General features: G+C 41.0%; 1 protein-coding gene across 1 annotated transcript in view; it reads right to left on the reverse strand.

The window, feature by feature from the left end:
- Nucleotides 1–681: 681 nt before the first annotated feature.
- LOC112576055 overlaps nucleotides 682–13,506 on the reverse strand; it is a 14,435-nt gene continuing 1,610 nt past the window's right edge. The window contains exons 2-8 of the mRNA XM_025258277.1: nucleotides 10,380–10,439; nucleotides 9,357–9,414; nucleotides 6,568–6,648; nucleotides 4,356–4,495; nucleotides 3,839–4,046; nucleotides 2,595–2,709; nucleotides 682–2,419 (exon numbers count right to left, since the gene is read on the reverse strand). Coding sequence (XP_025114062.1) covers nucleotides 2,158–2,419; nucleotides 2,595–2,709; nucleotides 3,839–4,046; nucleotides 4,356–4,495; nucleotides 6,568–6,648; nucleotides 9,357–9,414; nucleotides 10,380–10,439 — 924 coding nt within the window. The 3' untranslated portion in view covers nucleotides 682–2,157. The remainder of the gene's footprint in view (nucleotides 2,420–2,594; nucleotides 2,710–3,838; nucleotides 4,047–4,355; nucleotides 4,496–6,567; nucleotides 6,649–9,356; nucleotides 9,415–10,379; nucleotides 10,440–13,506) is intronic.

Here is a 13,506-nt window from a genome sequence, read left to right on the forward strand (position 1 = left end):
ACGTTTTTTCAAAAGTCGTCTTCAAGTCATTCAGATGGGTTGCACGAACTTTTTAGAAAAGATTGAAATTTATTTCACTCTTCCAGGAGCTTCACAACCAATTGGCGCAACTTACCTTGTGGTGTGGTGGCTTGTCGACCCACAGAGCGATGTCGGCAGGAGCCTTGTGCTCTGGCAGGTCTGACCAAGCCGAACAGGTCTCTTCGGGGAGAGAACAGACTAAAATGTTGCACCCTGGCCCTCCAGGTTGGGGGTTTCGCTTTGGGCTAACAACCCACTCATGTAAAAAGATTGTTACAGAAACCGCAACAGTACCACAACAGGGGCCTGGTCGGGAAGATTGCTCTCTAGAAGTGCTTATGACGCATGCCAGTCAAAGCCTTAGGGAAGCCTGCTTTCCGACTAGTCTTTTGACGACCAAGGCAAGAATCAGGATAGGGACCTGAAACATCAGAACCCTATTTGAAAATGGCAAGTCTGCTCAAGAGGCAAGAGAAATGAGAAAATACATCAGGGTTCTCGGGTTATGTGAAACCAGATGGAATGAAATTGGCCAGACCAGACTAACATCAAGAGAAACCATTATTTACTCTGCCCACCAAGACCTGGACCAAGATCACACCCATGGAATAGCAATGCTGATGTCAACAGAGACAACAAAGGAGCTGATGGCCTGGGAACCAGTCTCACCACGGCTCATGTCAGCAAGATTCAACGCCAAAGGAAGAAAGGTCACCATCATCCAATGCTATGTACCCACAAATGAAGCAGATGAAGAGGGAAAAAACTTCTATAGCTCATTGCAGTCTCTACTAGACCGCACACTCTTGTTCTGGTATTCTTGCTATGCCGGACACAAAGCAGGCCAGCCCACCCACACATTACCATACGACATAAACTTAGTAGCTCATAAATCGCTAGGTAATTTTCCTGTTGGATTAACTTAACCCTTAACCTGTTGGATTAACTTAATTTCTTTTTCATGGGTAAAATTGCTGGTGTCAATGAATTGATTGATTGAAGAGACCTTCGGCTCATTTCAAGGGGAATCCAAACAGTACACAGTACAATATAACAATGCAATAGAACACACATTGTAATCTATACAAGCAGTATGATGAATTAAAAAGTCAACTATTAGTTAAATTTAGCACTGAGAATGGCTCGTAGATGTAATTTGCTATATGATTAACTAGACACTTGCTATTGTTTGCTAGTAGCACGGATAAACGGAAAGCAGATGGATTGTGGCAATACTTTTTAGGTATATATTTCTTTCTCAATACACTGTATCTTGGACATAAGAACATGATATGCAATTTGGACTCTACAATACCTGGACAAAAAGGCATGACAGGGTATTAACATTGTCACTTGGATTGATCGCAAAACGCAAACGATGTGGCTTGAGTCATGAAACCCAGAGTCGAAAACGTATAAAATCATTACGGATTCCTATGTGTTGGACATGGTTCAGATATGTGCATAAAGAAAAAGCCGATTTAAATGTTCGATAAAACGATCTACACTCAAGCTTTCGTAATAATTACATGACAGTCTTGATTTCAATTATTAATAAGCCTTCGTTTAAACTCTCTCGAGAAGAGTTTCACATCTTCCACTCCCTGATTTGCAATACAAAAAGATATCCTACACCCACGTTCTTTTGTTTTGAAGATGTATACTCAACAACAAATGGTATGGAATTTAGTCGGTTGGCATTCTAATGACCTGGATCCAGCAGCGAATACACTGTATAAACATCTAACAGGGAAGCTCTCTATTCTACATATATCATATCATTAGGTGTGCGAGAACCGACACTTAGAAAACTCTTTAATGCCAATAAATGAACACTTTCAATAACATTTAATTACGCCTCAATCCCTATACCTCAGCCTCTTATGTTAACATAGGTAATATTTGTACGTCTAATAGTTAAAAAAAGTGGTGAATGCACAGCATGTGTCCACAACATAGTGCAATGCCAATGACATTTTTTGTGTGCACGACATGCAATATCCTAAAGATCTCTTGATGTCAATGAATAGTGAGTATGAGGGATAGCATGACTTGAATTTCCCCAAACTGTGTTCAAACACACCACTAAAAATTCACGGAAATGAGACAAGCAGCAGTCGGCACAAAATAGTGGAGTTAGCACCAATCGGGGTGGATGGCGTAGTGACGGTGCTGCAGGATGCGGGGCGAGACATAGACAGAAGCAGGGTTAGAAGCAAGATGGCTGATGCCATAGTTGGGCAAATGGTGCCACGTGGTGTACATCCAGCGCTGACGTCGGGTGTTTTCATCCAGTAAGTGTAGGAACGAGAGACGCTTTGAAGTCTGCCTACGTCCATCCTCATCATTGTCATACTTCGATGATGAAGTAGCTTTCGCCCGACGTGCAGCAGAAGAGCTGGAAGAACACACACACACACACACACGCACAGGCGCGCACGTGGGTTAATATTTACTGTGTGAATTGTAAGATTAGTAATAACAGGTTATCGCTAATCGAACGTGAACAAGAATCTGCGAAATGTAAAAACTACAAGCTATCTGACTACAGGAAATTGCTGTCATGCTCTCACCTATCAAGGGCGGTGATGACTTGTTTAAGGCGCGCAGTTTGTTCTCCTCCGTTCGAGACCTCAATCAGGCCACTTCCGGCAAGGGAAGTAAAAAATCGAAGGGCCGCTTGACATTCTGTAATGGAAGTTCTTTCACAAGTAAGTATAGTTTTCAAGTAGAAGTTTTAACGATCCACATATTAACATTGTGGCAACAGATCTCCAGAATTTTCCCTTTCAAAAGCTTTAAAAAAAAAAAAAAAAACAAAAAAAAAAAAAAAACACGCCACAATCGGTAATATTTTCATTGTTACTAGTATATTAAACACGTGAAAATTAAGCTAGATACAATTTCAGTGATCAGATTTATTTACTTTGCAGTCATATTGTGGTATTGAAAGAGATTACTTGACAGAAATATTTTCTTGTCGCTCTCTTCCACATTCAGTTTTTAGTGTTTTCTGTGTATCTTTCCAGAAATTGAGTGATGGCTACGTGAAAGTGTTTGACGAATGACCTTGTTATCCCTTTCAGTAAATATTTAATGACATCAAAGAACTAGGCTGAGTTGCGGAAGGTGACAAATATTTAGTCAACTCGGACCGTTGAAGTCAAGGGTGAAAAATACCACACTTTTCTTGCTTTTTCGGAGGTTTCCAGCGAAATTAAAACAGACTTTTCTTGGTGGGCACGGACTTTTTCCTTTTCGTGTAGTTGACGATTCTTGGTGTCATTTCTCAGGGATGCTTTTTCGTAGTTCTCGAGGGATGAGACAAATGTGTTCAGATCTTTCTCACCGACGCACGTTTTTCTCTCACTCGAAGCTGACGGCACTTGATGTCTTCATCGCTTTACAATAGCCGTCGTATCCAAACTGTTCAGATATGCTGATTTTTTTTTACATCTTGGGGCAGTTTGCTGTCCGCCTCCCTTTCATACTAGTGCGCCCTTAGGTGTGAAAAGTCAGCACTCAAGAGTTGCACGGTGTACGTGCTGAGCATTGGTCGTATCTGGTTCCAACCCATTCCCAACATAATTGGAAACCTGTCCTTCAACCATCAGGTTTCACCATTATTATCGACCTTCGTCTTGTCCTGTGGTGCGGGCAGAGAAGGTCATTGGACGAGGACAGTCAGCGTCGGACCAGAAGTCAGCTTGGCTGGAACCGGTAGGGAGCAACGGAAAACTCACTGGCAAAAATTATCTCTCTCCTTCTCTCTCTCTCTCTCACACCCGCGTACGCACGCACGCATGCACACACATACCCTGATTCGTTGCGCCTTCCAGCCATTGCTCCACAATTTGTCGAGCGTTGGGCACGAAGGTGCTCATCAGGCGGTAGTTCTGGACTGGCTGTCGTTCCTGTAACCGCAGTACATTCTGTAGGAGGCGTAAGTCCACCTCAGGAGCGAGCTTCCACCATTCCTCGGCTCCACTGAGCACTTCCGGCTTCAGCTTTTGTTGAAGGCTTTGCTGTAACAATTTTTAGATCCTTCGTTGGTGTGGAAATTTGATAAGTGCATTTTATTTTAAAAAAACTCATGTCTGCAGTGACAATGAATCCTCGGTTGCTGACGGAGGACACAAAGGTGATGTTGGTTTCACACATTTTGATGTGATTTGGTGGACAAACAAGTGAAGATGGATTTCTTCTTCTCGCTCATATTCTGTGAGTGCCTACCAATGAATTCCCTTTCTTAATTTACTGTTTACTAGAACAGTATTGGAATCAGATAAAGTAGTGCCCTTGGTGAGGCTCAGACGAGATTGCACACTACTCACTAAATCCGGAAGTGACGAATGAGGCAGAGATACAGCGCTTTGGATACTACACGTCCGGCCTTGCGATCCACTGGGGCAACCACGGATCACGTGTGGGAAGTCGTTTAACCATACTTCAGGTTTTGTGTTGACAACTGGTACTAACAAAGAAAAATTTAAATCAGATTCAGTAATCATACAGGTTTGGAACCAGCAAGTGACAGACAAAGAAACAAATATGAATATACATACAGACAAACCTAACATAACCAGGAGAAGCACAGAGTCAGTCATGAAGGGCAAAGAGGGACAAAGAAAAAGAACTTTTCTTTCAGTCTAAACTGTCAGTAGGTCTGTGTTTCGCCTTTGTTTCTGAGCAGCCTATACCAGTAACATCCATATATGCCTATCTGGGGATATTTTCACCAGTGCGCAGTTATTTAAAGTAGTAACTTACTTTGTACAAGACAATTATTCAAGTCGGAGATATGTAGAGAGAAGGATTAGTCCCTGCCAACGCACGCCAGTTGCAAACGTGAATAGTTCACAGACTGAAGGCAGTAATTATATACTTCCGGTCAAAAAGACATGTTAAACGTTTGCTTTATGGTCAAAACTTGAGTACCAAACACTTCCAAATCTCTTCGGACCAAACACGCTTGAATTGCTCTCTGAAAAATGATTCAGTAAATACTTCTTGTCTGGTCGTATGGAAGAATATTTAAAGGATCAAGTGACAGCGATCAGTATCACAACATTGGACACGACTTGCTGTCTTCATTCGCTAATAACGGTGTTTTGCACTGCGATGGCTGTAATTCGATCTGGTCTAGACACAAACTAGCGATTCCTTTCCGATGTCGTGCTTGGCTCAATAATGGAATAATTTTCCGTGCTTTGATGCAGTTCACTGCACGAGGTTACAAACTGTTTTATCCAATCTGACATGGGAGCCCAAGCAAGATGTTGAGTATCATATTTCGTACATATGTCGCTTATTTGTGCTGGCGTGCACACCGAGTTCTTCAGAAAGTTTCTCGTTGAATCGCCACTGTCCAACAGTGTCCAACTCTTGTGTCGATACAGCCATAAGAAATCGCTTGCAGTTTGTCTTCTGTTCACAGTTCTGGCAGTGGCTAAGCAATCCTTCAGCGCCGATTTCCAGCAAAGGACATACCTATCTTTACCCTACCCCTCTTCCTACAGTCAGCATGGATTTGTCGTCTTTTATAAATATATTCATTCAATTTGATAACAAGCATATCATCTTTATAAAATATAACATAAAAGCTTTGCAGCATGCAATTTATGGACATCCTTCATGTTTCCTGAATCCGACAACCAGATCTTCTACTATTCGTATTGGAGTGTATGGCTTTAAAGTCAATTCACGGAGGCCTACTTTATTTACTCTTTCACGAAGGAAACCAACTGAACCTGACTCAAATGTAAGGATGTAAGATTTGAGAGGAAAGACATTTTCCGTCATTTTAGTCTTCTTCGACTGTTTCTCGCTATACCCATATTCCAAGCTTTTTGACACTGTCCTCAATGTCAATATTTCGACGACCGCATCACTGCCACCAATACAATATATTATCATCAATTATTATCAAAAGATGGATAAAAAACTAGGAGAATAGAAATGGGGGCGTTACATGTACAGATAAAACAGAAAAAAGTATCAAAGAACAAGAAAACTATTTCCGCGAGCTTCTGTTTAATTCCCAGCGTTGCAGAAAAAGAAACATATCTGAACGGTCGTGGGTTGAATAAGGTCGCTCGACAACAAAATTGAGAACCTTCATGGAGGAGCTGCCCCATAGCTGTGTTTTCCATCGATCTTAAGGTAAAGGTCGTCCCCTAACCTTCTGAGGTCGTTGGCGGCCAGCTTTCACGGGAGGGGTGGTGCCCATCTCCTCTCCCTCCATATGTCTCTACTTCCCCAACCCTTTAGGGAGTAAAATACTCATTTCCGCCAGCTGGGTCGACTGGTGGTGGTGGTTGTGCTGGGAGGTGGGGGAGGGAGTTTGATGCGCTACTCGGGTATCGAACTAGCGTATTTCAGCTCGGACGCCATCAGTAATAAAGCTAGGGCACAAAGGCAGGGATAAAGCTAGGGCACAAAGGCAGGGATAAAGCTAGGGTACAAAGGCGGGGATAAAGCTAGGGTACAAAGGCAGGGATAAAGCTAGGGTACAAAGGCAGGGATAAAGGGCGAAGTGGAGCTCACTGCAGGTAGACTGTCGAGCAAGATGAGAGGTGTCCTGCTTGGTCTCCTTCACGTCTAGAGTCCTGTCGCTTAAATGTGCACCTGAAAATCACAATCACAATCATTATCAGTGAACAAGTCGTAACAAGTAGCAATATAAATTCCTGTTGCTTTGTTATCCTAAGTGTTTTAAGGCCTTAGAGGTCTGGTATGGAATAGATTTTGTTCTAGTGACCGGGTTTCACACAATGCAAAATGCTATTTCCCAGTGTTGTCCATAGGAATGGGAATCCCATGGGAATCCCATGGGAAACGTCCCATGGGATGGGATGGGACGGGACAGCACACACTTGTATTTCCCATGGTAGTCGATACTTGATATTGCAAAATAAATTTACTGTTATTTCATTCATCAAGGATTTAAATCTTTCCTCTGAATCATCTATTGTATGTGAAGTAGCAGGAATTATAGAACAAAAGCCGAAAAGTGGTTTTCAGTGTTGTCCATAGGATTGTTAATACCATGGGAATCCCATGGGAAACGTCCCGTGGGATGGGACGGAATGGGACAGGCATAAATTGCCATGGGACGGGATGGGACGGGATAGAAAAATATGTCCCATGGACAACCCTGCTATTTCCAAAACTCTTGGCAAATATTTCTTTACTGTTCTTCAGACACATGACTACAAACACCATAGACAGAAAGGGCCTAACAGCGCAAACATGTTTATATTGTCAAGGCTAGAGCCAGTAGGAATGAATTAATTAATTAGGTGCCATATGATAATTAGGCTATTTGTTTTCTTTGTTCTTTTGCATACCCTGTGTTAATGCTCTTATACAGTGATGTTTTCATGTTACTGTTGGCACACGAAAGACTTTCCTTAAACTGATAACTAAAGATATTTAGGATTTTATTTTTATATCTTTGGACAAAAGTGTTGTCACAAGTTTTACCTCTGCCTGTGCTTAGTCTTATTTGTAGGGATGTTTTTCGAAAACTCATTGTAGGAAATACGTTTTTTCTTTGGTCCAACTATGGAGTCATCAATACCTTTATAATCAACATGAAGCAGTCACGTGGTGAACACAGTCTTTGACCACTCAGCTAATTGAGTCATAACATTATTGAGCACAGTGTGCGTGCAAGTGCAATCTTCTGATGTCTTCTGTTCAAATTTTGATATCTCCGAGTCTATAAAATAGTAAAATGCTCTAAATATTATGATAGTCTTTATAACTAAAGTATTTATTTTAAAACGTTTTAGAAGGTTGATTTCTAGCTATGGATACAACAGAAAGGCTTTCGAGACAGGTTGAATACAGCCGCTACTCTGTTGCTATGAGCAAAACCAGAAAAGTCAGCAGCTGGGGTCACGTGATGTGCTCGCGCCGGAGTAGTCATCTACCCCTGGTGGCCACAGAAAATAGCGGGTAGTGATGGTAGCAGCACGAATCCACGAAGACATTCTGCGTGGGCAGAGCGAATTGCGGAAAATTAATTAATGAAGAGGCGTGTTGTAATTCTCTCTGTGCGCGCATCAGTGGGAGAAACTTGGCGGAAGCTCCTCCTGGCTCCTCCTCCTTCTCAGGCGCCATTGTTGCAATTCTCTCTCTTTTTCTTCCACCTGTGTCTGCGTTCAAAGGTTTCGAATCCAACCTCAAAACCTCTGTAGAAAATATCGTGTATGATGTAGCATACTACTCCGCTCACTCCTCAATTCATCTTTATTCATGCACGTCTCTCCTGTTTGTCATGGTGCCATCTGTTTATTGACTCCGGTTTCTTGTATGGTTCATTTTCGGTTCGTTCCAGTCTTTTCTATCAAACCCATTAAGCTTACATCCACCCGGGGAAATGCGTTTTACAACTTTAGTTGTTATGACTGATGCACGTAACTATACAAAATAAGGAATGATCATTTGCAGTTATTAGTGACGATTTCAAGTCCAACATTTAGATATCTTAGTTGATCTGTGTAATATAAAAAAACACCATAAACATCGTATTCTGCGACCATTTTTTTTTTCAAAATATTTAGTAATGATACTGAGAGAGAGAGAGAGATGAACGACCAGAGGCCGTAGTTATGAAGTGAGGTGAAGTCGCCTCCCTGGGACAGCATGGGGAACCCAAGGATGAACATCTTGTTTCTGATGTTATACATCGGTGTCCATAACACGCAGATGTTGTTTTACTCCTGGAGCCCTAGTTAAAAAGAAGTAGTAAAGATACCCTGGGATAAAGAAACATGAAATAGTGTCCATGGGGTTTTGGCATGGCATTCTTAACACAAAAAAGATGTTTTTCCTTGTGTTCACCATTTTGCCCTGGGGAAACGACTTATTATTGCTTCATAATTATGCCCCAGGTATTCCAGAAAGTTCTAGAGGCCCTTAAAGATACAACAGAAGACTGTGTTAAAGATGAGCGACTTTCTCTTGGAAATAATTGAGGTCAAGACCTCACCCCAAGACATTGTGGTTTTCTTACCGGAAACCTGGAGACAAAGCTGATCTCATTATTGCACTGTGTGATAAGTCCCGTGTAAATATTTTCCTTTACATCACTTATAAGTTTCAACTAGCATCCCCCTTAGCGCCACAACAACATCCGAACTACACTCTAGTAAATTCCACTCACTAGACTGCACTGCATTCTCTGTCTAGCTATCCATACTCGCGATTTTTGTGAGCCGAATAATTTGCTTTATTGTTCAGACTGACTAGTAAAACTTTGTTTTAATATTTTAGCTTAACATAAGAGCGAGAAAGAGATGTGACATGGTGTATACATAAGGACTCACTCTTCTCGCCTCCTGGATTCTGCATGATGTGCTTGGGAATGTTCCATCTGGCATACATCTGTAATACAAAGGAGCAAGATAGTAAACTCTTTAAACTTGAGTGTAATCTACTGGTTTAATTAATTAATTTTAATTAGTTTTACCTCGATTACCTGGCATCAATCCCTCTCCCATCCCCTATCTATACCTGGGTACCTGGGGTAGGTAACCCAACTGACCTGTCTTATTCTGCTCTGTTTTATAATTCACAGTCTGGTGGACATTTCACTTCACTGTGGAGCTGTATCGTTGTTTCGAGATCCATTAGAGTCTGTGGCTCCAAAACTCCCCTTGTCCATCCACCTGAAATGGGATACCTAATTCATCGTGAAGGTAAGCGCAGGTAAGGCCTAAAAGTGTTTTATAAATTTTGGCGAAATAAAGATGAATGGTGCGTTTGGTGGATTTCGGTAGAAATAGAGTTAGGGAAATCCGTTCCCCACATCCGATGGCGAGAAGTGCAGCTGGCGAGGTGTCGAGACCAGACTGTGAATGCCACCTTAAGAAAGATGCTCTATATGCAACAATATATGTGATATGTGATACAGGTCCCAAACACATATGTTTTTACGGGAGGTGACATAAAAGGTATTAATGTACTTAACCAGATGTTATGGAAAAGGTATTGCTATATTTCCGTGCAATGTCATCTGCACTGAGTGTAATATCTCTCAAGGAAAGATGTATATGTGCTTTCATATATTTAGAATTTCAAAAGCCCCGTGATATATTGGTGTCTCTGATGTCAGTTTAAAGATTTTCACAGCACTTCTCTATTAATGACGGGACCTTCTTGGTAAGATGTCTGCGCATTGCTATGGCATTAGGTCGTATTGTATTGTATTTGTATTGTATTGTATTGTATTGTATTGTATTGTATTGTATTGTATTGTATTGTATTGTATTGTATTGTATTGTATTGTAGTGGACTAGAAAGTGAGTTGGACTACATGATGAAATAGTGATGGCAGCTCACGAACTTACCGCTGTAGGACTCTGCCCAAACAAAACATCTCGAATCGTCTCGCGCTTGAGTTGCCGACCCTGAGAAATAACAAAGCAAAAAATACTAAAGTAGCATGAAGCATACAAAATCGCACAAAACTTCCAAATTCAGCATAAAATTCACAAATAGCAATGTTGATTTCGGCAGTACATAAACAAAACTAAGTGACAACAAAATTTGCCCTTTTATATATAGCAGATGGATACTATATGTTGGACATTCTTAAACAACTTCGGAGTAAAGGTCATGATTTAGCACTAGTATACACATATCCTGTAGTTTTAATTTCATCTTCCCTTAGGCAGTCCTATTTTTGCTTGACAGAGATGATCTGACAATAGAGAACAGACATACTTTGGATTTCTGTGATTTAGAAATACTGAGCGATCCGGCCGGCACGCATACCACTGATGCGATCTGTATATTATCTCTGTAGTACTTTATTGACCATATTCAAATTTATGCATATAATTTGAATCCAATGAAATATAGGTTGCTTTCCAAGGGGTTAATCGTCAAATCAAAATCTTGCAAATTATTTTAATCAGCCTTCATAAAACTTTTCTGAAAGTCGTGGAACTGTCACATAATTTTAGAACTGATATAGCATAGATTACAAACTTGAATTTAAGAGCAATGTCTTTCTCCTCCATGTCTGTTGGGAAAGTAATTGAAAGAGACAGGATCGATCAGGTCCTCCAGGTCTGCCGGTTGAGAGGCGGAAATTCTACATCGATTAAGGTGATAGGAGATGGAAGGTGAATGGCGTGAGGAAAGCGTTCTCTCTAGCGTGAGAAGAGCGAGAAATTCACCAGAAGTTGCAGGTTTTAGATGTTTATTCTTTTTATTTTGTCAATCTAACGTTAAAATGACTGGAAAATTAGTGTCATTCTTCTCTGGTTCTGTAATATAATAGGTTAGATTACGGAATCTGCGATGGAGGACACACAGAGAGTTATTATAAGCCTAGAGGTTGTGTAGGTTGGTTCTAGTTAACAGGAGATATTTCCAAATTTAGACCAGGGCTAGATTGCAATGAAAACATTGAAAAGGACATCGTTAAAGTCATCAACGAAATGAATAAACCTTATAAACCTAGATATGATGTAGCTACTCACCATTATAATATTATAGCTATGGCCCTAAATACTACTCATGTGTAAGCGTAGCATGAGATTTGTACAGACAAGACAACGGACCTCCTATCCCTCCCTGTGTAAGGAACCTGCAGTGACTTGGAAGGAGTCGTTAAAATTCAGTTAAACATCGACGCTGTTTATGTCCCCTTATTTAAACCTCTTTTATTATTGCAACTGCTTCAGCATATACACTAAAATGTCTGGTTCCAGAACAGCCGTATATAATTTCTCGATGTGTTCGGTAGATAACAGTCTGAGCCTTAAGACGTTTTCTTTGTCGGCGGTGACCTACACAAAGGTGAAGCCAAGCATTGCAGGGGTCAACATGAAGCAATCAGCACATCCCGGTGATTGGAGCTCAGTGCCAAGTCTAACCACGAGGGTGGAGAGGAGGGGAGGAAGGGAGGAGGGGAGAAGGGGAGGAGGGGTATATAATTATGTGTTTTATGCCCCGAGCCAGCAACGAGGACTACTGCAAAGCCATGTATAGAGAAAGAACAGTGTGTCCGAGTCGAGTTCTGAGCCCAGGACAGGCGATTCTCACCCTGTTGGTGACGGGCGTTCACCGTTCACCACATGGTCGAGCGCTCTATCCGCTTTTTGTAATTAGGTGCGCGAAAAATATGCGCAGAACACCACACGGTTGAGACTGAGGAATAAATGTCGAAATTTGCAACGTGTTCCAAATAATTCGTTCAGGCATGAATGAATTGAGTTTCAGAAGTTCTGCAAAGCATGATCATGAGCTTAGATATTATTTTTCCGGGAAATATATTCAACGTGCGCAGTAAATAGAAACGCTGTGTGTTCAGATGGAATGTGCGAGTGTGATCACAGCTTTTTGTATGACTCTGTACGTGCGATTGACTTAGTCTAATAAATATACCATATATCATAAAAAATAATTATATCCTTACGGGACCCTTGTATTACTTACAACACAAAAATGAGCTTATAGATAATAGATGTAGCATGTTGCTAGATGTTCGTCTTAGGAACTATTTTATGCGATAACATCCTGATTTTGTTAGTGGCGGTTGTAGGGAGGGGTCAGGTCAGGTGTTTTAATCGCGGAGGCCACGTGACACCATTCTAATCCTTAAAAGGCAAAAACTGTTTTAGTTTGACAAATAAAGCAACAAACATTTACATGTATAAAGATCGTGAAAGGACCCGGTAAGCAGTTTACACAAGTTGTAAGAATTTTGATAGAGCACAGAATAACTATGGTGACAAAGCTTGTGGATTTGCTTTAGCTGCTTGACGAGAATGTCTAGCTGTCTAGACCAGAATGTCTAAAAGAATGTCTAGCTGTGCTTGGTGCCTTCACCTGTAAACATGCATTGCCGCGTCTTGCTGAGCCCTCTTATCCAGGTGTCGGTCTTTGCACAGATACACTCTTACTCTACACCCTATACAGTTGTACTCTTACTCTACACACTACACAGTTGTACTCTTACTCTACACTCTATACAGTTGTACTCTTACTCTACACACTACACAGTTGTACTTTTACTCTACACTCTATACAGTTGTACTCTTACTCTACACCCTGTACAGTAGTACTCTTACTCTACACACTACACAGTTGTACTCTTACTCTACACACTACACAGTTGTACTTTTACTCTACACACTACACAGTTGTACTTTTACTCTACACCCTATACAGTTTTGCTTTTACACTACACCCTATACATTTGTACTTTTACTCTACACTCTATACAGTTGTACTCTTACTCTACACGCTATACATATGTACTTTTACTCTACACTCTATACAGTTGTACTCTTACTCTACACACTACACAGTTGTACTTTTACTCTACACCCTAGACAGTTGTAGTTTTACTCTACATCCTATACAGTTGTACTTTTACTCTACACTCTATAAGTTGTACTTTTATACTACACCCTATACAGTTGTACTTTTACTATACACCCTATAGTTATGCTTTTACTCTAC

This window comes from Pomacea canaliculata, linkage group LG11 (genome assembly GCF_003073045.1).
Source record: "Pomacea canaliculata isolate SZHN2017 linkage group LG11, ASM307304v1, whole genome shotgun sequence".
NCBI classification, from domain to species: Eukaryota; Metazoa; Mollusca; class Gastropoda; order Architaenioglossa; family Ampullariidae; genus Pomacea; species Pomacea canaliculata.